We start from the raw sequence: 23,149 nt of genomic DNA, 5'->3' as shown, positions 1-23,149 counted from the left end.
TCTATCTCACGCTGCCGGAGGAGAAGCGCGTCTGTTTCCTGTCCTGCTGTGATGAGTGAATCCACTCCCCCTCGGGAGCTTCTTCCCTTCACTGAAATGAAACGTATCAAATCAAACTTGACTTTTTTCAGATGATTAAATGACGAAAGAAGTTGTGAAATCTCCCTTATTTATATCCGCTTAATGCCGTCATTTGTAAACCTGATAACTGCTGCAGTGTCACTTTAATTTCTCCAATCTTCTCAAATTGAAGCCAAACTTCATTTACATGACGTGAGAGCGTGTAACGGTGCAGGAGTGACGCCTGAGCATTATTTATGGCTGAGTGTGCTGAGTTTGTCGCTCAGCTCTCTCACCCAATAACGCCATAAATCAGAATTAATTGCTTCGGGGGGGAAACATCAATATGTGGCCTCTGATTTCATTTCCGAGCGCTCTAATGCGATTTGAGTGCTTCCCGAGGTTCCGTACCTAATGCAAATGGAACAATAAAAAACGCTGCATGCTGAGATTGAGGAAAATCTAACAAGTCTTTTTTTTTTTCTGTGCTTCACAGGCGGCAGAAATGCAGCGCTCGGTCGTTTATGAGTTTACAACGATGACGTCTTCATGAGGAGAATTTGTGCTTCAAGCTTTCCTGCACTCAATCATTTTTATCCTGACGTCTCTGTATGCACTCGCCCCTCTCTCTCTCTCTCTCTCCTCACCGTGTCTGCAGATTTCATTGTTGCTTTATTGTTGCAGTGCTGAGATGATGCTTTGTCTGCACACACACACACACACACACACACACACACACACACACACAGTCAGTGTGATAATGCATGTTTATGCGAGTCCTCGAGTGGTTTGTTATTAGGGTCCTCTTCTTCTTCTGACATCTCGGTGATCATATTCATGCACACTGTGGGTGTTATCGCTGCTGTCTGAATGTGTTTGTAATGTGCAAACACTAAAAATCCAGAGTACCCGTCGACGCGTTGATAAAATGAGCTTTAACAATAACAGCGGATGCCTCCTTTGTTCGGGGTTCGCGGCGCAGGCGGCATAAAAAGGCTGAATGTGAGGGGAGAAGGTGCAGTCACTCGTCTTCTCTTTGTGTCAGAGCGAGCCGCGGAGGACAAAGAGACTCACTCACAGAGAGAGAGAGAGAGAGAGAGAGAGAGAGAGAGAGAGCGTGCAGACCTCTGCTCCCCTGAGCTACCTGTGATGAATCTGCTCTCAGACTCTTAGAGAGCCTCTCTGCTGCTACAGATCCTCATCATGTTTGTTTTGCACTCCAGTATATGATTGTGTTTTCCTCTCTCTCTCTCTCTCTCTCTCTCTCTCTCTCTCTCTCTCTCTCTCTCTCTCTCTCTCTCTCAGGTGAGTCCAGAGGCAGCCATTACATGCAGGTCCGCTGCACAGTTAAGTGCACATCTGTCTCATTGTTCTACTGTCCTCGTCACGCAGTGAACGAGCGCAGAGGGAGATTCCGGCGTCCGACTCCTCCGAGGTCACACGCCTCCTTTCAGCTGGTGACTGTTTGACCTTCTTCCTGTTTTGACCCGTTTAGCTCACAAACAAAAGACAAACACGTCAGCATGCAACAGGCTGACACGTGTCCAGCACATCTCTCCACCTTGATATGTTCGTCTTTCTTCCACTCATCCAAATAACTGTTCACTGTTGTCACTTTCATTGTAAACTTGTTTTTTTGTTAAACCCACGAACGAGGTTTTTTTCGAGGTTGCATGAATTCATACATAGTTTAATACCAACAAGCTGCTCTCACAGTCTGCGTACAAATAACACGACATTACACTTTCAAATGACGTGCCATGCATATGGCAAATTGCAATTTGGCGTGCATGTGATACGCCAATCCCTGCCTCTACCTTCTGCAGCGAGCGAAGCTCACGCTTTACCTTTCAACGTCAACAGAAAAGAGGAGGGAGGAATTCCTCTCACGTCGAGAATCGTGCACACCTGAATGTTTGCTCACAAAGGAAGAGCAGAAGGTTAAGCGACCGATACAGGCAGATATGAAGTGCACGTTTCCTCCTCTATAAAAGTCTCCAAACAACACTAATGCACGCTGACAACAGCACCAATCAAATCAATTTCAGGAACATCATTCGGCTGCAGCCCGGATCCGATCTGTCTGCTCCGATTCTCTGCAGAATCCGACCGCTGCCTCCTGCTGTGCGTCTGCGAGCAGAGAATGAACAACCTCCACTTTTCAAACAGTGCTCATAAAAGCTGAACGCACAGCTGTCTCAGCTGAAGTCTGCGCCTTGTTAGTGAGAAAGTAAAAGAGAGAGAGAGGAGACCCTCGAGGGACGAGAGGACGAGAAAGGGAAGAGAGGAAAGTCACCGAGAGCCGAGGGGAAAGACAAACAGACGAGGAGGGCGTAATGTGGGAGAATTCACACCAAGCAGGGCGCTTTCATCCTGACAGTGAGTCAGAGACATGTCTTTATGATGCCCGACTTCTCTCTACATCACAGGCTCTCTATACATTAAAAGGCTGCGGGCGCTTTCTGACATCTATATCATTTGTGCATGAAAGAGAAGCTTTTGGTCTCCGTGGAAAACTTCACATGAGAGAGAGAGAAACGTTCCCTTCATGGCTTTACAGAAGCCTAAATGTGTGAGTGAAGCCGAGAAGATTACATGCTGCTGGGTACAAAACAAAGGGTGGTAGAAGCTGAGTGCAGGCGGCTGTGGCTCTGTGGTGGGAGGTTCAATGCCAGCTCTAAAAGTCCAAAAGTGTCCTATTGTAAGACTCTGCCTCTGAGTGCTGCAGCCATGAGAGTGTTTGTCCTTTTAATGCACGTCCTTACTGTCTCCATGACAACCGTCTTTTCAAAACAGTCGCTGTATGACCGATACCGCCCGGTTACTTTTCACTTTTTACATGTTTTTTTAAAAGAGGACGCGGGTGCAAGACACGATCCATAGGCGGCAAATCTGACATCGGGTCCGCTGGTGGCGGTGAGGCGTCAGAAGAACCAGATCACTTCGCTTGTCAGTGGAACATTTGGTCCATAACAAACGTTTATCAGCTGACTAGAAGTTTCTACAGCGACTTTTAAACTTTGGAGTTAATAGCCGAAAAACAAACAGACTTTCTCTTTTGTCTTTCCTCAAGAAGAAAAAGGTCGGATCCATGACGTCCACTCAAAACGTAGAAATCCAAACACTTCCCTTCCAGTAAATCCAGATCTCTGTGTGCAGATTCTACATTTCTGTGGCAACATGACAGAAAGGTAAAGAGAGCTGGAGCCCGAGGCGGAACCAGTTCAGACACATGAAGTCAAATAAAGCTCTGAGCAGTCGGGAAGAAGAGAATCAGAAATAGCATCTAAACTTGATGTGTAAAAACCCAGACAGGAAGTAAGACAAGGAAACACACAGAGCGCCCGAGCAATTTCAAAATAAAACACAATATACAGAGTAATGATTGTATTTTCCATCATCAAAGAATGAACTACAAATCCTCCTCAGAGAGACAACGCAACTTGTTGCCAGTTTTTCTGCGCTCATGGCGTGTGCCGTCCAACAGAGCACACACGCGGCGCTGACGGATCGTGGCGTGCACAGAATCTGTGAAAATTGGAGGGGCCTCACGTCTTCGACATCAGCGCGTGGACGCGTCGGGTTATCGGTTAAAGTCATCAGGAGAGCCTGTTTCCTGTTGAGCACAGAGCTTATTGCACGTGAGATTTAATCCACAGATATAAGTTTATGTCTCATTCACATGTAAATGTTTGTGTTTGCATGCATACATTTATGCATGACATTTCCCATTTCACTTTAATCAAATCCTTTATGTCCTCATTGAATAATATATTGAAGTCATATTGTGTTATATTCGTGCTTTTCTTTTTTCATCTGCAGACACTGAATGTATCACAGTTGACACGTGTCAGCGTTGATATATTCATCGTCAGGGGAGGCAGAAAAAGGACGAGTGAAAGTGGATTCACAGGAGGAGAGCCGGCGTCTTTATTAGGCCAACTCATTTTAGATTTGATTTATATTTAATTGTCTTTTAATGCACGGCCAGTGAAGCGTCACTAAAACGAGCTGAAAGCAAATGATGAGGGAGGCCGAGCTGAGTACACCCCGACCTCCTTCATCTGCCGGATAATTCCACTTCTAATGTGTGCATATACATTTATCCTCTCTGTGTGGTCGTGTGTGTGTGTGTGTGTGTGTGTGTGTGTGTGTGTGTGTGTGTGTACTGGCATGTTCCCCTGCAGGTAGACTCCACCTCTGAGAGGCATGCTGCTGAAAACGGACCTAAAAGAGGAGATCATCCCGGCCTCGTCCGTTCGGTCCGTCGGGAGCTGATACGTTTCTGCAGAGAGCCGATGCGTGGCGTCACAGTATCACGCCACGAGAGAAATCAAGAGGTTGAGGGATCAGCAGCTCGTGTGTTCTGACTGTTTGGTAACCTCTGGTCTTAAAAATGAAGCCGACGCAGAAGTTCATGGAGTGTCCACTAGAGGCTGGCTGCAGAAGCATCGAGAATGTTTTTACATCTTTAAAAAAACGTCTGGTTAGCTCGCGTCTCGATTGGCTCACACTGCACGCTGGGTGATTTTTTTTTTTTTAAACAGCTCCGTTTAGATTTTAGAAGTTAGGCTGAGACAGCATTTCCAACATGGCGGCTGCAGCTGAAGAAACTCCAGCGCCCCCTGCAGGAAGAAGCAGCTGACAGTCAATGGTTCTGACACATTTAGCCTCAACGCTAACTCGCTACCTGCCTTCTAAAAACCTGCTGAAACACCAGCGGACGGCGATCGTGTCAATCCCCCTGGTGTCCGAACATTTTCTTTATTGGCAGATGAAGACGAGAAGAAATGCAGAGTGTGTGAAGGGAGAGGAGCAGAAGTTTAATGTGGCATGAATTTAAATTTCCTTAATGGATGTATTTCACGCAGACCTTTAATCGAGACAACGCTGCTGTTTTATTTCCCCGTGTGCTCCGACAACGTTCACAAGCACACGCCGCCGGAGGGCGAGGCTGAATGTAAAGAAAGAGGGTGCCGCTAACAGCTCCATCGCAACATAAAGTTTTAATGAACTTTCCGCGGTGTCACCTGTCAGATTAACCGCCGCGGGGGACGTTCATATAGAGAGAGAGAGAGCTCCCCGTGTCACAGCTAATTTCATACTATTTCAAGTGAAGAGAGAGACTGTGTGAAATATGGATGGTGTGTACATACCAAATGTGTTTTTCTTCCTCTAATTACATCGCATAGACGCCTCGCCGCTCCGAGCCCCCAAACACTTTTCAAGTTGCCTCGAGCCTTTTCCCCGTCACTTTGTGCCGAGATAAGAGCATCGGCGCGGCTGCTTCTCTCTCTCTCTCTAAGTGCATCCCTGTTATCTTTGTGTTCCATATGTAGCCAGTGTTTACTCTGCGACGCATGTGGCAGGAATGTAAATTATCCAGCTCCATTAACGCAAGATATTCCAGACATTAATGCATTCTCCTCTTGTTTACCCTTCTCTATGAGAGACGGAAATTAAGGTCAAGCGCTCTGACAGGTCTGTGCAGTGAGAGGAAAGGACTGTGTGTGTGTGTGTGTGTGTGTGTGTGTGTGTGTGTGTGTGTGTGTGTGTGGGTGGGTTTATTAGAAACACTGATTCGACAGGGCAGGTAGAGATATTGTGGTTATATAGAATAAGAACATAACAGGATATGAGTATAAGACAACACAATGTAAATGTAAAGAACAAGATGGAGACGAGGAACAAAGACTTTAAGGATACAAAGCAGGAAGGAAGTGATCAAAGGAAAGGAAGCAGGACAGGACATGAAATTAAGAAAATAACAAAATTATGAGATATATTGTCTCTCCTCCTCCTCCTCTGTAGAGCGGACACTGTAGCTTCAGTGTTTAGCCAGCTCTGCATGTGGTGGACACTGTATCTTCAGTGTTTAGCCAGCTCTGCATGTGGTGGACGCTGTAGCTTCAGTGTTTAGCCAGCTCTGCATGTGGTGGACACTGTAGCTTCAGTGTTTAGCCAGCTCTGCATGTGGTGGACACTGTAGCTTCAGTGTTTAGCCAGCTCTGCATGTGGTGGACACTGTAGCTTCAGTGTTTAGCCAGCTCTGCATGTGGTGGACACTGTAGCTTCAGTGTTTAGCCAGCTCTGCATGTAGTGGACACTGTAGCTTCAGTGTTTAGCCAGCTCTGCATGTGGTGGACACTGTAGCTTCAGTGTTTAGCCAGCTCTGCATGTGGTGGACACTGTAGCTTCAGTGTTTAGCCAGCTCTGCATGTGGTAGACACTGTAGCTTCAGTGTTTAGCCAGCTCTGCATGTGGTGGACACTGTAGCTTCAGTGTTTAGCCAGCTCTGCATGTGGTGGACACTGTAGCTTCAGTGTTTAGCCAGCTCTGCATGGGTCTGTAAAGCTTTCTGCGTTCTAACCTCTCTCCATGTTTCATCTCCAACATTGATCCTAGTTTGAGCAGCTTTCTGCTGCTGGAGCTTATTAGAAACATGCAGAGGCTTTTTAGCTCGGGTACAATCACTTCTATCTGAAGCAGTTCCACTGCCCGCTTCCATCGCTGCAACACCTGTTCACCTGATAACTGCTCTCATATCTGGCAAACCCAGGGGCGTCCAAAACGGCCTTCAAAGCCCCGCCTACCTTCTCTGGTCCAATCAGATCCAGAGCATTCAGGAGCAGAATCTAAAGTTAGAAGGAGGACATACTGGCTGCTGCATTGTTGTCAGAGAAGCTTCAACACAGCAGGTTTCCTTCATGATCACACAGGAAGAGAGCAGCTCTCTGATTGGTCCTTTCATTGAAGCTCTAATTACATCCTTGGCTCATTCTGCGTATTAATGATTATGTGACTCTTTGATATTCATTATCAGACTCTGTGTGTGTGTGTGTGTGTGTGTGTGTGTGTGTGTGTGTGTGTGTGTGTGTTGGGCACCTTTGATGAGTGTCACTGTAATAGATTTTAATAAGGGCAGGGTGTCATGTTGAGATCATGTTATGTTGAGAGAAATGTTTCCTTCCATCACGTTGACACGATCTCTCCTCTGTGTGAGTCAACGGTACTCACACACACACACACACACACACACACACACACACACACACACAGAAACACATTTAAATGGAGGCATGAGGCCTAGGATTACGTTTGGATACTCATCCAACGTTTCCCTTTTGTCCTCATAACGAGGATGACTTCATGAATAACGGTGACGTTCACTTGTTTTCTTGATCACTTATTGATACTTTCACAGTTTGAAGCTCTACGCATAATAAACAAGCCGAGACATCCTGAAACAGCTGTTGGAGAAAGAGAGAGAAGAACATGAGCTCTGGGTTTATTTATTATATTACAACAGAATATCGACTCGTGTCTCGACTCGGGTTCAGGAAAGCGGTTTTCTTCGTGTTTGTCGCCTCTCCTTTTCTTTTTCACCTCAAACACCCAGCTGACAACGCCTGCGCCATTTTCATCTGGTTATCAGAAATGATTCCTGATCAGAAGAAACCGACGCAGCATCACGAGTGGCGTGCGACAGCGGTGTCACAAAATGGTCTTCTGGCCGCCTGCTGGCATGGAGAAATAAACTCCTGTCACACGTGAGCCCAGCGTGCGTGCTGATTGGTCCGTCGGCTGGAATCTTTGCGGTGTGTTCAAGTGCGTTTTTTTTGGCCCTGACAAAAAGGCGTCACAACGAACAAACACACCACATGATCGAGATGGTAACACACGAGCAGTTCAGGTGTTTGTTTCACTTTTTTCAAATACAACATGAACAATCATTTAAATTCAGAAAAGTGAGAGAGGGGGGAAAACTCCTTTCATGTCCTCCGTCTGTTCTTCTCTCCACCTCCTGCTCTTCAAACGTCCCGCTCTGTGATGAATCAGAGGACGATCACGCTCTGCACAATCCTTCGCACTGACGCTGTTTTCAGGAGGTGATGAGCGACACGCCGGATGTTGAGGGATTTGGGGAGGAAATTGTGATTCTGGTTGGGAGTGGGTGCCAATTTCAAGCAGCACTTGTCACTCATTTTTCCACTTGAACGCTCCTCTCACGCTCGATGTTCCCCAGAGACCGGTGCTTCCCCTTCAAAATTGAGATCCGACGTCGGCGACCAGGTGTAGCGAGCGCTTTCACGCCCGTGGGAGCGAAGAAAAAGCTGCTGCATATTTTAAATGAAATATCAAAGAGACGTATATGTTCATACGTGGAAAGAATCAGTTTCCCCCGTGTGTGTGACAGCAGAGCTATACATCCTGCGCCTCCAGATACTTCAATCACGGCGTGGAAGTGGGTCACCTGGCAGCGGCGGTGACAGGAGGAGACGCTCACCTGTCGCTCTGATCTGGTGTTTCATGCAGAAATCACGTGCACGAGGAGTGTGTGCACGTCGACGCTCTCAGGAGTCCAGCTCTGAGTGAACGTCAGTTTTTGTTTCAGTCGTTCTTCAGTTGTATCATCTCGAACGTGATGTGAGAAATGACACGCTTCCGGATTCCTACGAAGATTAGCGCGACTATTTATGGGATTGTAACTTCATGCGTGACAGTTGTGAAGCTTTGCATCCTGCAGCCGGTCGTCCTCTTATTGTCCTCTCTCGTCTCTCGCAGGATCAATAAAGTATCTACCTGTCTATCTGGTCACACTCGACCATCGTCCAGATTTTAAATCCGGGTTAAGATTTGATCTGTGACTCTTCAGAGCAGCCTCGAAGCCTCGAAGCCTCTGGACCTTAAAGCCTCCCGACTATCCCGCAGTGTGAGCCGGGCCTAACAGGAAGTGTCAGTAAAGACTTTACCAGTCTGGTGTTGCCTTGTTGTATTGTTCCTCAACATTTGAGAAAAGATTTTTCCACATTTGCGATAGTTTACAGTTATCGTGCAATATCTTCTGACGAGACTGCTGCCACCTGCTGGTCAGAGAAAATAATGACATCAGCTCCCACCTTTTAGTCCGGGGATGGTTTGAGACATTTGGCCAGTCTGGGAAAACATTCCTTCCCCAATGTACACATAAATGTGTCTTATATCACATATCCAGCTCCTGAAGGAAAATCAGTGCGAGCCGCTCAAAGTCGGGCTACCTGGATCCTTACTGGTGGAAAACGGCGGCGACATTTCTTGATGAGAATTTTACTCCCAGATTTCTTCAAAATTCCGGGACATAAGTCACGTGTTGCCGCGTTTATCTTTTGAGTAAAATGCATGTTTGTTTGTCTTTTGTCCTGTGTCTCCACTCCACTTTAATTTAAGTTTGCCGTGTTTACGTCGATGTATGGTAAACATCTATATGTGACTAATATGTGACTAATCCCTCGCCGCCCTCGCAGCCTTCAGCTACAATCTCACAGATTACAAACCCCGTCCTGGTGCTGCTGCTCGGCTCGTTCTGTGACCTCGGGTCGCTCTATAAACCAGGTGTTTCTGTTTGCAGACGTCCGCCCTGCACCTTCTTCCAACTCTCTGCCATTTCAAAACGCATGTTTGCCTGCGATAAGGAAAACAAATGTTCCCCGCAGTAATATGAGGAGTAATTGAATTGACAACACAGCGAGCGCTTATCTGGCGGGTTTCTCCAGGCGTGGCAGAGGAGCGACGTGCCGAGCGAGCTCATGATGGAGGAAACGCTGCTGGGCCACCAATGAGCTCTTGACCCCTGGTGCTCACTGGAGCACGTCCTAACACGCAGCACGGAGGAGGGTTAGAGGAAGGAGGTGAGTTTGTGTCTGTGTGTGTCTGCAGGGCATCGATGCGTGTGTGGAGGAATGTCGTTAAAGCTGCTAAGCCCGTGCTGAGGCAAGGTCGCACACACTGATGAGGACAGGCATCCGCATGTAGACGGGATCAAAACAGGGGTCACAGCGGGGCGGGAGGGGTCACTGAAACATCTCAAACACGCTCAGAGAGAGAATGTGAGGTTTCACGGTGATGATAGTTGATCTTGATCTTAGTTTTATGTTTCCACACGGCTGGAAGAGAAAAGCGAGGGAGGCAGAGAGAAAGAGATGCAGCAGAAAAAGCTGCCAGCAACTTCATTTCAGGGACTGTCACGCTTTAAAAAAATCAGATAATTCAGCAAGTTATAATCCTTATAAAGAGTCCTCATAAGGTGCAGCTTCTTCTGTTAAACAGTGCAGGGTAAAATCATGATCAGTGTTTCCGGTGGCTGACGTTGCTAAAAATGAATGCATGCCTCACAGAAACTTTTATTTTGACAGTTGTTAAATCGATAATTTAGCAGAAAGAGGTCGAGGCAGACGGAGGAAAACATACATACTTAGCATTACAACACATTTACAGCTTCTCTGATCTTTAAAGTGAAGAATTATTCTAAATGAATATAACTGATGTGCTTCAGTGGAGAAGTGAAGCCTACATGTTTAATGTACGTCGTTGGACAGTTTTAACTCCATTCAGTGATGACTGAGTCAGGTGGTTTGTTGTTCTTTGATTTATTCATCTCACTGAATAAAGAGTTCAAACAACAAGACAAAAAGAAATGCACACTTTACCGTCATCCAGGTTTATATCAAAAAAATACAAACGACTAACTAAATGATCGATGCTGGCGTACTGCAGATATATCATAAAAAGAATGCTAATATTGATAATGCTAACGCTATGCTACATGCTAATGCTATGCTACCTCAGACGCATTACATAAAACATAACAACCAGGCTAATGCTAACGCTACACATAGCCACTTAATTACATACTGATACTTTTAATAAATACTGTAGCTACATGCTAACAGAAGGACTGAAGGTTAACCACATGACAGCTGAACACAGGACAGACGAACTTTATTACAATAGTTCAGACACTCAGCTTTTGGGGACTCAGATTCTACTTTGATGACTCGAGACTCGAGATTTTGACAATTTAAAAGGCATGAGTTCATGTTAGCTTAGCATGACTAGCAACAAGTCAGTGAATAACTTCTGATAAACCTTGAGAATAACTCACGGACAAATGACTTCAAACATTGTATTTTCAACCAAAAAATAAACACACATGGACGATTTATACATTTAAACATGTTTTTCATCGTCTCACATCAAATACATATACAAATATTGTTGAACGTGACATTGTTGTGAGAGAAGGTGCGGAGATGAAGTTACAGGATCCCTGAGCGGCTGCTGGCCTCACTGAGGAGGGAGGTTGACCTGATCGGCAGTCTCCGTGATGTCACCCCCTGATTTCTGAAGAGCTGCCAACGATGGTGGTCGCCATGTTGGATTGCTCCACCTTACATTGGATCAGTGTAATAACAGGCGGGGGAGTCATGGTGGCTACAGGTTGGATGTTTTAAGTCTGGTCTGGGTTCTCGGAGGATGGTTTCCCAACAGGAGTTCAAGTTTTTCAATAATAATCTAATGTGGCATAAATGAAGGATCTCTGCATGCAAAGAAGCAGTGAGCCGTGAGTGAGGGCAAACAGTGATTAGAGTGCCATGCTGTGTACTCTGTCCTGACAGCACACACTCGCTCCTGCTTCCATGGGAACACTGCCCTGCACACACACACACACACTGATGCACACACACACACACACTCATGCACACTCTGTTTGCATGTGAGAGTAATTGCAGACTCCTGCTGTGACAGAGGTGCATGACGCCTGTATCTTGTGACATGTTTAATCTGGGACAACGAGCCTCCGTCTCCTCTGGAGAGCCACGCTCTCCTCTCGTCTCCTCTGATTGGCCCGTGGCTACGAGAGATAAGACAAAGACGCTCGTCAGTAAACCGCTAGAGAGACACAAAGACGACGATCATCCCCGTCTGACACCGAGACACAAGCATGACTAAACGCCTGCATGATCCTGATTAGATCTCCTCCGGAGCTCAGCAAGTGCTTTATTGATTTCTGTCGCTTCACATTTGCATACAAGGCAGCGTGACGCACATAATGTCACATAATCGAGAGATGAACAGAGATGTTACTGATGAGAGACGGTGAAGAGTGGACCATCCTGTCACCTTTGAGTTTGACGCATTCTGCCTCTTCATCCATCATAACCAAAGACAGAAAACAAGAATAAACTGAATTTACTCACACACAGTGTTGAAGGATGAAAAAGGTGTGAAAGCATTAAGAGGGAGATTCAAGATCTGTTTACGTTCACACCTGGAGCTCAGCTTCTAAACTTCACCCAGTTTTCCACACGATCCCTGGGTTCTAAATTCTCAGTATCACACAGCAAGCACAGGAAGGCCCGACCCAAAGGTTTATAATCTGTGCCCATTCATGTGTTAACTGATGAGGTCAGATTTGCACAGAAAACCGTGGGAAAGGATTTGCACACAGCTTTTCATGTTTATCTTACCTCAGTGTTGCAGAGCTCGGTATAAATAAAGTTAGATTGTCAGAAAAAGAGCCAAAATGTGGGGAAAGCAAAGTTAAACATATACGTACAGATGTTTGACCGCTTTGGGCTTCTGTAAAGTAAAGAGGCAAAATATGACCTTAAACAAAACCAACAAGTGAAGATCCAACATATAATACACAGCAAATTGTTCTCCTTGAATTATTTTTTAATTCCTGCACAACAGAATTATAATAATCGATAAAAAGTAGTTGTCATGTTGTCCTAATGCTTATTTATTGTCTTTTTTGTTGTTGTTACTCAGTCTCAGGTGAGATTACAGACTCTCCTCCTCTGTCTCCCTCTCCTCCCCTCCTTCCTGTACACTCTGTACCTGAATGTCCTCTGCGACTCCAGACTGGTGATGTGCGCACCTGATGACGCAGCAGTCTGCCGCTGTCTGCTGCTGCGTCATCAGTGTGTGCGCTGTAGACGCCAACCAGACTGCGCTGCTCTCTCATCATTCCCCTCCTGCACTTTCAGCCGTGCATGTTCTGCTTTCATTTTCCTTAAATTAAACCTCCCCCCATGCGCAGAGATGCACGCAGCTCCTGCAGGTCCAGGTCACAGAGAGTTGTTCCAAAATTCATCTCCTCTCTGAACGTCTGATACTCTCACGCATCCTGTGGAGTGCGTGAACTTCAACAACTCAACGTGATGACAACAGCATGAGGATCTGAGAGCATCTCAAGCGGTGCTGCAGCGGCGGTGCGCCACACCGACCCGTCCCGTCTCCGCCACTGGCTGGCATAATTCTCAGACGGCAGGAGGAGGGGGAGGCAGGGGGGGAGGAGGGGTTTACTGACATCAGCACTGCCGCTTACTACAGCATCGAGCTGAGGCTGCCTGTTTGCGGGACCAGCCACGCCATCCTGACGGGGGGCTTCACGGATGTCTGGGCTCGCTTTGCGGGGTTCAGGTCGTGTGGAAACGGACAGTTGGAGCGCAGAGGCGTCCGTGGAGATCCGGGGCTCGTGCGGGCGGCTGGGACGGTGAGTTTGTGTCGTGTTGGCTGGCAGACAGTCAGGGCAGACTGAGGCAGGGCGAGTTCAGTCAGACACGCTGTCTGAAGTTCATTTCGCCTCGTCACGCTTGTTGGAACTGATCGTCTGTGAGTGTGTGTGTGTGTGTGTTTTCAGTATGTGTTTTAAGTGTGTGTATGCAGAAGTGGAGGGACAAGGGACATTTTCATGATTGATTATCATCATGTATTTACTTAAACTGCCTTTAGTGTTTAGACTGACTTGATCAAATGTTGGATTCACATCATCATTAGTGATGATGATGAGTGTGTGTGTCGCTGACCTTCTTCCTTTCTTTAAAGTTTGCAGGTTTGTCTGTCTGCACGACGAGGCTGCAGACGAAAAAGGAGAAGCAGCAGATTTCATACAGAAGAGTGCACACTGGGGCGCTCCCAGTAAGAAGCCAAATTCTGCACTGCAGTGGATTTCCTCAGGTGTGTGTGTGTGCGTGTGTGTGCGCGTGTGTGTGAGTCGGCTACACTCAGTTTTCGGATTCGGATACATTCTCGTTAACGTCGTCAGAACCTGCGGAAGCTTTGGGGTACGTGTGAAGGTCGCCCCGTCCTGCAGAGCTGTGCCGACCCAGCCGCCCCCCCTCCACCTCCTCTTCTTGTTCTCCTCCCATCACAGGCACAGTGTGGTGGCTGCTTGGATCCGCTCACATCTCAGACTACCTGCAGGCCTCAGACCACAGAGCTGCTGCTGCAGGAGATTCATTGAGTGGATTTTCGTGAACTTCCCCGGATATTCAATCCAATCTGCAAAGACCAGCTCACTGTTCGTTCAGTTTCATTGCACTCAGAGGACTTGTTCTGTTTTCAGATTAAGGAGGTTGGACCTGCTCTTCAGGCGCTTTGCGGACTACAAAGGTGTCAGATTTCACCTCAGGGATCAGATTTTTATCGGTGTCATCCAAGGCGGCACGACACAGCGAATCTCAGGCGCTCACACAGGTTTCCCAGGTTCAGACTGAAAGTTTCTCCTCAGGACTTTTATAACCCGCAAAGGTCAGTTTGATATTTTTCAAGACATTTCGTAAGTCTCCAGCGAGCCCAAGCGACATATGAACCCCTGTTCATGCCATGGCTTCTGAGAGTTTCCAGTACAGGGCGCTCTTTGAGTACAAGCGTGAGCGTGGTGATGACATCAGCCTCCAGCTGGGCGACCTTCTCACCGTCACCAAGGCCTCGCTGATGGCCGGGCCGGGCGTGGATTATCAGGACGGGGACGAGCGGAGCCCCAAAGGCTGGCTGCACGGCACCAACGAGAGGAGCAAGGAGACCGGAGACTTCCCAGGGACTTTTGTGGAGTACGTCGGCGTGGTGAGAGTCAGCCCACCTGCGGCTAAATCCTGGCCCAGGCCTGTCCCTCCGACCCCCGGGGGGACGCAGGACGCCGTGGGGCCTCAGTCTCCTGGAGCAGCTGCTGCTTCAGGTGAGTGCTGTGTTAACAGGGTGAGGGCTGTGTGGATGTTTGTGGTGCATTATCAGCTGTGTGTGATCAAACATTCACATGCAGGGATCAGGAACGCCGCCTGTCGTCAGTAAATCTCTAAGCTTCAAAGTGTGCCATTTTGTGTTCTGGTTCTGGATCTGGGTCCAGCATGAACGTTCATTGTGGATCTGAATATTGTCAGCTCAAAATGAGAAGTGTAGGGTTCGTGGTCGTCTGTGCTTCAAGGATCCCAGATGTTGTTTTGGAGGCCCCAGACTGTGTCTCGATCCAGAGCAAGCACAGGATGTCAATAAGTCCAAATCCACCAGATAGACTTGATTTCTGTTTGAATATCACAGAAACATTCACAGAGGTCCTGCACACCCTGGACTTGGAAAACTCATTCAGCAGCATTTCTGTTCCGACACTTTCGGTGGAGGAAAGGTCGGAGGTGGCGTCCTTGTTGACCTTTGCCTCGACCTGTTCCCCCCATAGAGAGCCTTCAGGAGTCCTTGGGTGACCTTGCAGAAACAGTCCTCCTGAAGACGTCGCTTCGTGCTCTCTCGGTGCTTTGCAGAGTTTGTTGTCGAGTCTGAAAAATGACACCATGACTTCTGCTTTCAATGTGTGTTTCCGAGAGTGATTCCATTTATTTCTCAATGCAGCGAGCATCAAAAGAGACGCAACTCAAAAAAGAAACTGAACTAGTTAAAGGTTTGTCTTTGGAGTTCTTCCTGCACAAAGTTTGTTTTTTAGCTTGTCTGGGGTTTAAGTTATCAGCCTGAAGCTCACAGCTTTAAGAAAGGAACACCTGGCCTGTCATTGGTCGACAACTTCCCTGTATACAGAGCCTGGTACAATGGTAAATAATGCAGCGTGTGTGTTTCTGTTAGCTAAGTGCTGAGTCAGAGGAGAGGGTTTTGATTGGACAGAAGAAGTCAGCTGTTCGACAAAGTTTGATTCGTTGTCCTGCTCAAACGTCCAACGAAGTCTCACTCTCAGCGTTAACGCGACCAAGGTTGGAAATAATTGGAACAAGAAGGAATTAAATATTTGATATTTGCCGTTGCTGATTCTGCCTAGCAACAACATTCTTTTTTTTATTTTATTATTATTATTTATTTTCAGGTTTTTATGCCTTTATTTGGAGAGACGGAGAGAAAGTGGATAGCTTTGGAAATCGGGGAGAGAGAGGGGGTAGACGTAGCGTGAAATGGGCTACAGGCCGGAGTCGAACCCGGGCCGCCCGTGTGACGCGCTCGCTGCCACTGTGCTACCTGCTACCCAGCAACACCATTCTTTATCTGCTCCTCCTGTATCAAATATTTGTGCTTTTACCTGAGTTAGATGAAGCGTCTGCTGTAAAGCCCAGTCTGCACATGCTATGCTAACGTTAGGGACGGCGTTACGTGGCGCTCCTGATATTAAATGCCACACAGCGTCACACACGCGCTGCACGGTGAGCTGTCGTCGTGTGAACTTTGGACGGCTGATGTCTCCTGTCCGCCATGATTACCTCCTCCACTCCTTCGTAGCCGTTGGCGCTGGCTTCCTCTCGAGATGGCGTGGCGTCTTTGTTTTTCCAGGCACATGAACTCAGTGAAAGGGAATCATTAAGTTTTAGAATAATGATGTGGACGGCTCAAACTCGTCAGCTCTAGAAATAAAAGAATTCAGTTTTGGAGAATGAAGCTAAGATATGATCAGATACGATGATCCTTTATTCATCTCACAGATGGAGCAGAAGAAAATCATCAGTCAGTAACTTAAAGCTGCAGGTCTGTATAAACTGTGTGAACACTCTCATGCACACAGTGCAGATAGGGATGGACATGTTAGTGCACATGGTCCAATAAATTATTATTACAATGCAAATTTAAAAAAAATAAAAAATAAGATCAGGACATCTTCAGACATGATTATTGCAGTGGAGTGTGTGTGTGTGTGTGTGTTGTGTTTTCTGATGGACTGGGAGCAGAACCAGGAGCGACTCTCCTGTGGACTGTGCAGCTCTCACACACACTCAGACATGCAGCTCCATGTGATCCAGCGTGCACTCACACTGCTGTCTTCCTGCATCCTGTGATTTAGAGTGTGTGTGTGTGTGTGTGTGTGTGTGTGTGCTCAGTGCAGCTGCATGTTTGATGATTTATTCAGGGACTGAGCACAAACAGGCGGACATCGAGGACTCGAGCCCAAAATATAAAAGCCCTCCGAAGCAGGCTGCTCCACTTTAAAAGCTTTGATGGGCGTTTTTACAGGGTCGGCGGTGGTTAGCTCAGTTTTAGCCTCCACTGTCAGACTGACTCGTGATCTGTTTACGGCTCTTCCTTTGCTAAATAGGTCAGAGCAACGTTCTCTCCTCTCCTTCCTCCGCCGCCTCTCGGCTCTCTGTAATCGTCTGTCTGTTTTATGGACGTGTGTTCGGCCCTGCTGCGTAACTGACGTCCGCTACGGGGTAAATATTGTCCTGCTGATACTTTCAGTCATTGTGTGTGAGGGAGCTGAGCCACTCGTGCATCCATCAGCCACACAAGGTTGTGTCTGTCCTGAATAATTGATTGGCTGGCGAGCTGACATGCCACATTCCTGCAGTCACAAATCAGCAGGAGCGGCAGCGATGGAGCTGTGTGTCCCAGCAGCAGGGAGGAACGCCTCCATCGCCGCTGACACTCGCCCGCCCCGCTCTGTTGTTTCAGCAGATGTTGTTGTTTTTTTTATTCTCTACCAGGAAGTGATTTGATGAAGGATCACTGGCAGATTCAGATGAAGTCATATATAATGCAGTGAGTCAGTGAGAGCGCTCCGTTTGACCGCGGCGGCCTGCAGCGTCTTTCTCCTCTCACCGTGGAGGCTGGATCTCCTGGAGGGACTAAAGGAGTCCGGACTTGAGGCCCGTTAGATGTTCTGTCAGCAGACGCTGGTTCTGTGCTCGTGTTTGATTGAAGCAAACATGCTGCAATAAAAACCCTCCGTTGGTCTAATCAGGAGGATCCACCTCGAGCCAGCTGCACGCCACCGCTACCATCTCCTAAAGGTGGAGCTGACGCCCGTCCTCAGCAATTAAAACAACCACGATCAGAGGTCAGAGGTCAGAGCTGAAGCAGAGCGTGCTGACGTTGACTCATGTAGGAGGGAAGCCGGCTCTCTGCTGGTCGGATGACTTTGTTTTCAGGTCTGTAGATACTGTGGGTGTGACATCACGTCTGCAGGAGACCAATGAGCAGGGTCGCCTCGAGTTGAGCTGCAGCCTCGTTCTCTCTTCTTTTTACCTACATCCTTTATTCCTTTAGTCACCTCTTATTCTCTCCTCCTCTTCCCTCTTCCTTTCTTCTCTCCTCGCCTTCGTCTACTCTTCTTTTCTCCTTTTCCTACCTCTTCATCTCCTCTCCTCTTCCTCTTCCTTCTTTCCTCTCCTCCTCCCCTCCTCTTCCTCTTCCTTCTTTCCTCTCCTCCTCCCCTCCTCTTCCTCTCCTTCAGTGTTCACAGATTAAACAGTGTGATATATAACAGCTCTAACAGGCCTCCTAGCACTAATCAATGTGTAACATTATCTGACACTGAGCCCACCTACATTTCCCAACCCGACACCTTACCTTTCCCTGAGGGGGGGGGGGGGGGGGGGGGCTCCATACGACATTAATTATGACAGTTAGCTAATGAATCCCTGGCGCTCTGCTCGTCACTCTCTCTCTACCTTCATGTATGTGGGGCGAGTGTTGAGGTAATCAGGAGTTCATGCTAACAGGCTGCTCGTCTGCGGCGTGCTGCTCGCCTGTGATAACGCTCCCGTCTCCTTATCGCCGAGATGAGCCCTGTAGCTCGCCACTCTCTGTTCCTCTGTTATGGGAACGAGAGACGCAATTAGACGTAAAGGCGGAACAGCAGACGTGATCGGCTCGCTGTGCACGGGGGCTTTGATCAAGGAGCGCGCTCACGCTGACGTTCTGCTGGTCGAGAGCTGACAGGAAGTCGTCGTCTGATGTTTGTCTCGTCGAAGGCTGATCAAACACGAGCGAACACAACGTGCACGTGTCTGAAAAGCAGCTTCTCAAAGCGAGCACGCACGCGCTCCTGTGAGGCAAACTGAGCCGAGACGCCACTTTGTCACCCGCTCTTCTCCCAGACGCAGAAATGCAGCGTCGTGTTTCACCGTGTGGCGTTCACTTTATGGACGCACTGCTGGTTACGTTTCCGTCGCACGGTTCATAAGTCGTTTATTCGGTCACGGACGGCGGGCTGCGATCGAGCTGTGGGCATGTTTGTGCATCACGCTCTGACCTCAGGGATCACCTGATCCCTCGCCTCGCTGACTCCGCCCCCGTGTGTGTTGCTGCACAGAGCCGTGAAGAAGAGTTTGGAACAGTGTGAATCTTTCCGCAGCGCTCTGCTTAACACTAATCGAGTTTTCATCCCCTTCAGGATCAGGATGGTAACGGGGCGACGTCACCTGACGACGGTCCTTCTCTTCTCGCCGTTTTTTTTCACAAACAGACGCTCGAGTGAACGCGCGGGCGTCGATAGTCATCAGAGTTTTTAATTGAGCTGCGAGCAGTCTGAGCGTCCGTGTTTCTGCGGAGCGGCTCCGATCGATGTGATCGGGGAGGAGATGAAACGCTGCTGCGCTCCATAATGACAGAGATCAAACAAGATGAGAGCGAGCGAGCGAGCGAGCGAGCGAGAGAGAGAGAGAGGGAGCAGAAAAACAGAGTAGTAATTGCAGGGCTTGAACACACCGTGTGTAATTATGAGCGTGTGTGTGTGTGTAATGATGAGTGTGTGTGTGTGTGTGTGTGTGTGTGTGTGTGTGTGTGTGTGTTCATGCTGACAGCCTGTGATCAGCTCTTTGTTCGTGCTGTGTGGTCGGTCCAGAGGATCGATGACCGCAGCGCTCGCTCACCAAGCTAACGTGCTAAAAGGCCTCGTTTAGTCGTTTCAGACGGACTGACAGGCTGTGTGTGTGTGTGTGTGTGTGTGTGTGTGTGTGTGTGTGTGTGTGTGTGTTTTCCGAGTGTGTGTGTTTCTGAGCGTGTGTGTTAGGGTTAGGGTTTGTTTTTTTAAGTGTGTATTTGAGTGTGTGTGTGTTTTCTGAGTGTGTTTTTCTGACCATGTTTTTTTTGAGCGTGTGTGTTTGAGTGTGTGTGTTTCTGAGCGTGTGTGTGTGTGTGTGTGTGTGTGTGTGTGTGTGTGTGTCTGCTCCAGTGGACATGTGTCTCCCATGTGGACACGTGGAGTTGTGACTTGGCAGAACATCCTCTGGCTGCTCTCGTCTTTCTGTCTTTGATTTGATATTTTCTCTCCTTCAGCTGCGAGCGTTTATCCCGACCTCACTTCCTCACACACGTCTCTCTGCAGGCCGAGCGATTTTACAGAGCAGAGAATAAACTGTGTAATGATTGAGCTGTTTCACCTGCGTATGATGTCACCAAACGTCCACGCGGGGAGCTCAGCTGTACTGATTCTTATTTACACTCATCATGAAGGGAGGAAGTCATGAGAGACGAAGGAGGACAGAAGTAATCCGGACTGATCCGGACTGATCCGGACTCGGGTCCTGGACTCCTGAAATGAGGAAGACTTGTTTGAACTCTCTGAGAAAAATCAGTCAGTGAGTTCTTTTTAATTTAACCTTTGACCTCATGAAACCTGATCAAAGTGAGACGCCACTGTCTCTTACTCATCCTCCTCTTCCTCCACCTCGTCTTCGTCTTCTTCTTCCTCCCCTTCCTCCTCCTCTTCCTCCTCTTCCTCCTCCTCCTTGTCTTCCTCTTCTTCCTCCTCCTCCTTGTCTTCCTCCTTTTCTTCTTCCTCCTCCTTGTCTTCCTTCTCCTCCTCCTCTTCCTCCTCCTCTCCTTCCTCCTCCTCTTCCTCCCCTTCTTCCTCCTCCCCCTCCTCCTTGTCTTCCTCTTCTTCCTCCTCTTCCTCCTCCTTGTCTTCCTCTTCTTCCTCCTCCTCTTCCTCCTTGTCTTCTTCCTCTTCCTCCTCCTTGTCTTCCTCTTCTTCCTCCTCCTCTTCCTCCTTGTCTTCTTCCTCTTCCTCCTCCTCTTCCTCCTCCTTGTCTTCCTCTTCTTCCTCCTCCTCTTCCTCCTTGTCTTCTTCCTCTTCCTCCTCCTCTTCCTCCTCCTTGTCTTCCTCTTCTTCCTCCTCCTCTTCCTCCTTGTCTTCTTCCTCTTCCTCCTCCTCTTCCTCCTCCTTGTCTTCCTCTTCTTCCTCCTCCTCTTCCTCCTTGTCTTCTTCCTCTTCCTCCTCCTCTTCCTCCTCCTTGTCTTCCTCTTCTTCCTCCTCCTCTTCCTCCTTGTCTTCTTCCTCTTCCTCCTCCTTGTCTTCCTCTTCTTCCTCCTCCTCTTCCTCCTTGTCTTCTTCCTCTTCCTCCCTGGATCTTTGAAAGCTGCACAGGTTTGTTTGTCTTTGACTTCCTGTGGTTGACTTTTAATCGGAGCTCCTCGCAGTGAGAAACGTTGACATGTTTTGCGCGTGTGCGTCCTGATGTCTCTGATCTGTGGCGTGTTCGTGTTCGTGGACGAGCTCAGATTTATTGTCCCTGTTTTGAAAGTCAATTGCGGAGTCCCACGCGGCGCCGCTGTTAAACGGATGAATCGGTGATGAAAGTTGCTCACTGAAAGGAGAAGGTGACACAAACAGCCATGAATAAAACAGGAGCAGAGGCTCATGGGAGGCCGCCGGGATGCGGCGCTTTAATTCTTTGACGCTGCATGGCGGTGACCCATCCGTACGCCGTGTTAAACTGTAGATGCGGTTGTGGGAATACTTCAGTGAGGGGTTCAGGTCTCAGCCGCGCGCTGTGGGAGGCGGCTCAGCGAGGCGGAGCGTCAGGGAGCGCCGCCGTCAATAACGCTTTTATTTGACTGGCTGCCTAATTGGCCTTGGAATCACTGCGCTGAGTCGGGAGGCTTCTGGCCTCCGGGCCGCCGAGGATTTACTCGTCACGCTCACAGCAGCACAAACAGACGGAGAAAATACCAACAGGATTATTGATTTAGATTTCTGTGGATACAAAAGTGGAAGAGCTCCTCTCTGTTGCACGCTAATGCTAAAGCTAACGCTAACGCTAACCCTAACCCTGTTAGTGGAAGATTAGCCACCGCAAGAATTCAACTCATCATCCTCCACGTTTAAGACGTGCACAGATTTATGTTTTCTCTTCATCAGAAGATGAGATCAATCTGTTTCCTCTTTGCTGATGAAGACAGTAATGTTGAGGCGTGAGGCGTTCAGGATGGTGCACCCGGCGCCGTCAGGAGCTGCGAGGACCCGGCCTGTAAATCCTCGTCCGTCCTGATCCGTGTGCACCGACTCGGCACGAGGTTTATGTTTAAGAATGGAAGAGATATCGCTGTGCCCCCCCCCCCCCCCCCACCGCTCGCCCCAACCCGTCCTGCCGCCTGTTTATGAGCGCCTATAAAACCACATGGCTTTTTACGACCTCCTCCTCCTCCTCATCGCCGAGTTTTAATGCCCTCTGAAGCTCCTCGATAGACTCGGGTACAAGTCATTTGACCGCCTTCGTTTCAGCCGTCGGAGGCGATGTAAAAATAATTTAAGCAGCTCGTTCTTGTCTCATGGGCAGCCATGCGTTTGTGTGTGTGTGTGTGCGTGTGTGTGTGTGTGTGTGTGTGTGGGTTACTGCAGTGTTTGTATTAATGAGCAGTTTATAAGGACGATTACAACACATTGTCACATAATGTGTTCATAAAAAAGAAGAAATGCATATGTGAGAGGTCGTGAAGACAGCGGCTCTCCTTTTATTATTCATGCGTTCACTTCATTTAGTTTCTCTCTTTAAGCGAGGCGAGCGCACGCTGCAATTACAAGAACGCTGCACGCCACTGTGAATCATTTCAAGTGTTATTTCTGTTTACACCATGCAGCATTAAACCTTTTACTGCCACCTCTCCACATCCTGTCTGACTGTTTCAAAGTGAAGAGCCAATAGGACGAAGCCCTGAAGACTCCTCGCTGACGCACAGGACGACGTGAAGACAAACACTTAAACAACAAGTACGACCTGCTGAGAGCTCACACTGAACGACCTGAACGACCTGAACGACCTGAGAGCTCACACTGAACGACCTGAACGACCTGAACGACCTGAGAGCTCACACTGAACGACCTGAACGACCTGAGAGCTCACACCGAACGACCTGAACGACCTGAGAGTTCACACTGAACGACCTGAACGACCTGAGAGTTCACACCGAACGACCTGAACGACCTGAGAGTTCACACCGAACGACCTGAACGACCTGAGAGTTCACACCGAACGACCTGAACGACCTGAGAGCTCAC

General features: G+C 48.2%; 1 protein-coding gene and 1 long non-coding RNA gene across 2 annotated transcripts in view; both read left to right on the top strand.

The window, feature by feature from the left end:
* Window positions 1-766: 766 nt before the first annotated feature.
* Window positions 767-23,149, top strand: part of LOC306828685 — a 162,220-nt gene continuing 139,837 nt past the window's right edge. Inside the window, exon 1 of the long non-coding RNA XR_013779765.1 lies at window positions 767-826. This is a non-coding gene — a long non-coding RNA (uncharacterized lncRNA). The remainder of the gene's footprint in view (window positions 827-23,149) is intronic.
* LOC306828672 (uncharacterized protein) lies at window positions 12,966-17,415 on the top strand. The gene is made up of 4 exons (XM_079351217.1): window positions 12,966-13,378; window positions 13,711-14,842; window positions 15,971-16,784; window positions 16,827-17,415. Exons 2-3 carry the CDS (start codon window positions 14,491-14,493, stop codon window positions 16,231-16,233), a joined length of 615 nt encoding a protein of 204 aa, XP_079207343.1. The 5' UTR covers window positions 12,966-13,378; window positions 13,711-14,490; the 3' UTR covers window positions 16,234-16,784; window positions 16,827-17,415.

Source organism: Symphodus melops (genome assembly GCF_947650265.1).
Source record: "Symphodus melops genome assembly, chromosome: 8".
NCBI lineage: Eukaryota > Metazoa > Chordata > Actinopteri > Labriformes > Labridae > Symphodus > Symphodus melops.
The sequence above is the reverse complement of the archived record's forward strand: the minus strand, read 5'-3'. Positions and strand labels throughout refer to the sequence as shown.

Excerpts from the sequence above, each read along its gene's own strand:
- LOC306828672 (XM_079351217.1), top strand. The coding sequence starts at position 14,491 with ATGGCTTCTGAGAGTTTCCAGTACAGGGCGCTCTTTGAGTACAAGCGT. Across the intron at positions 14,843-15,970 it reads TGGAGCAGCTGCTGCTTCAG|GTTTTTATGCCTTTATTTGG; the intron begins GTGAGTGCTGTG and ends ATTTATTTTCAG.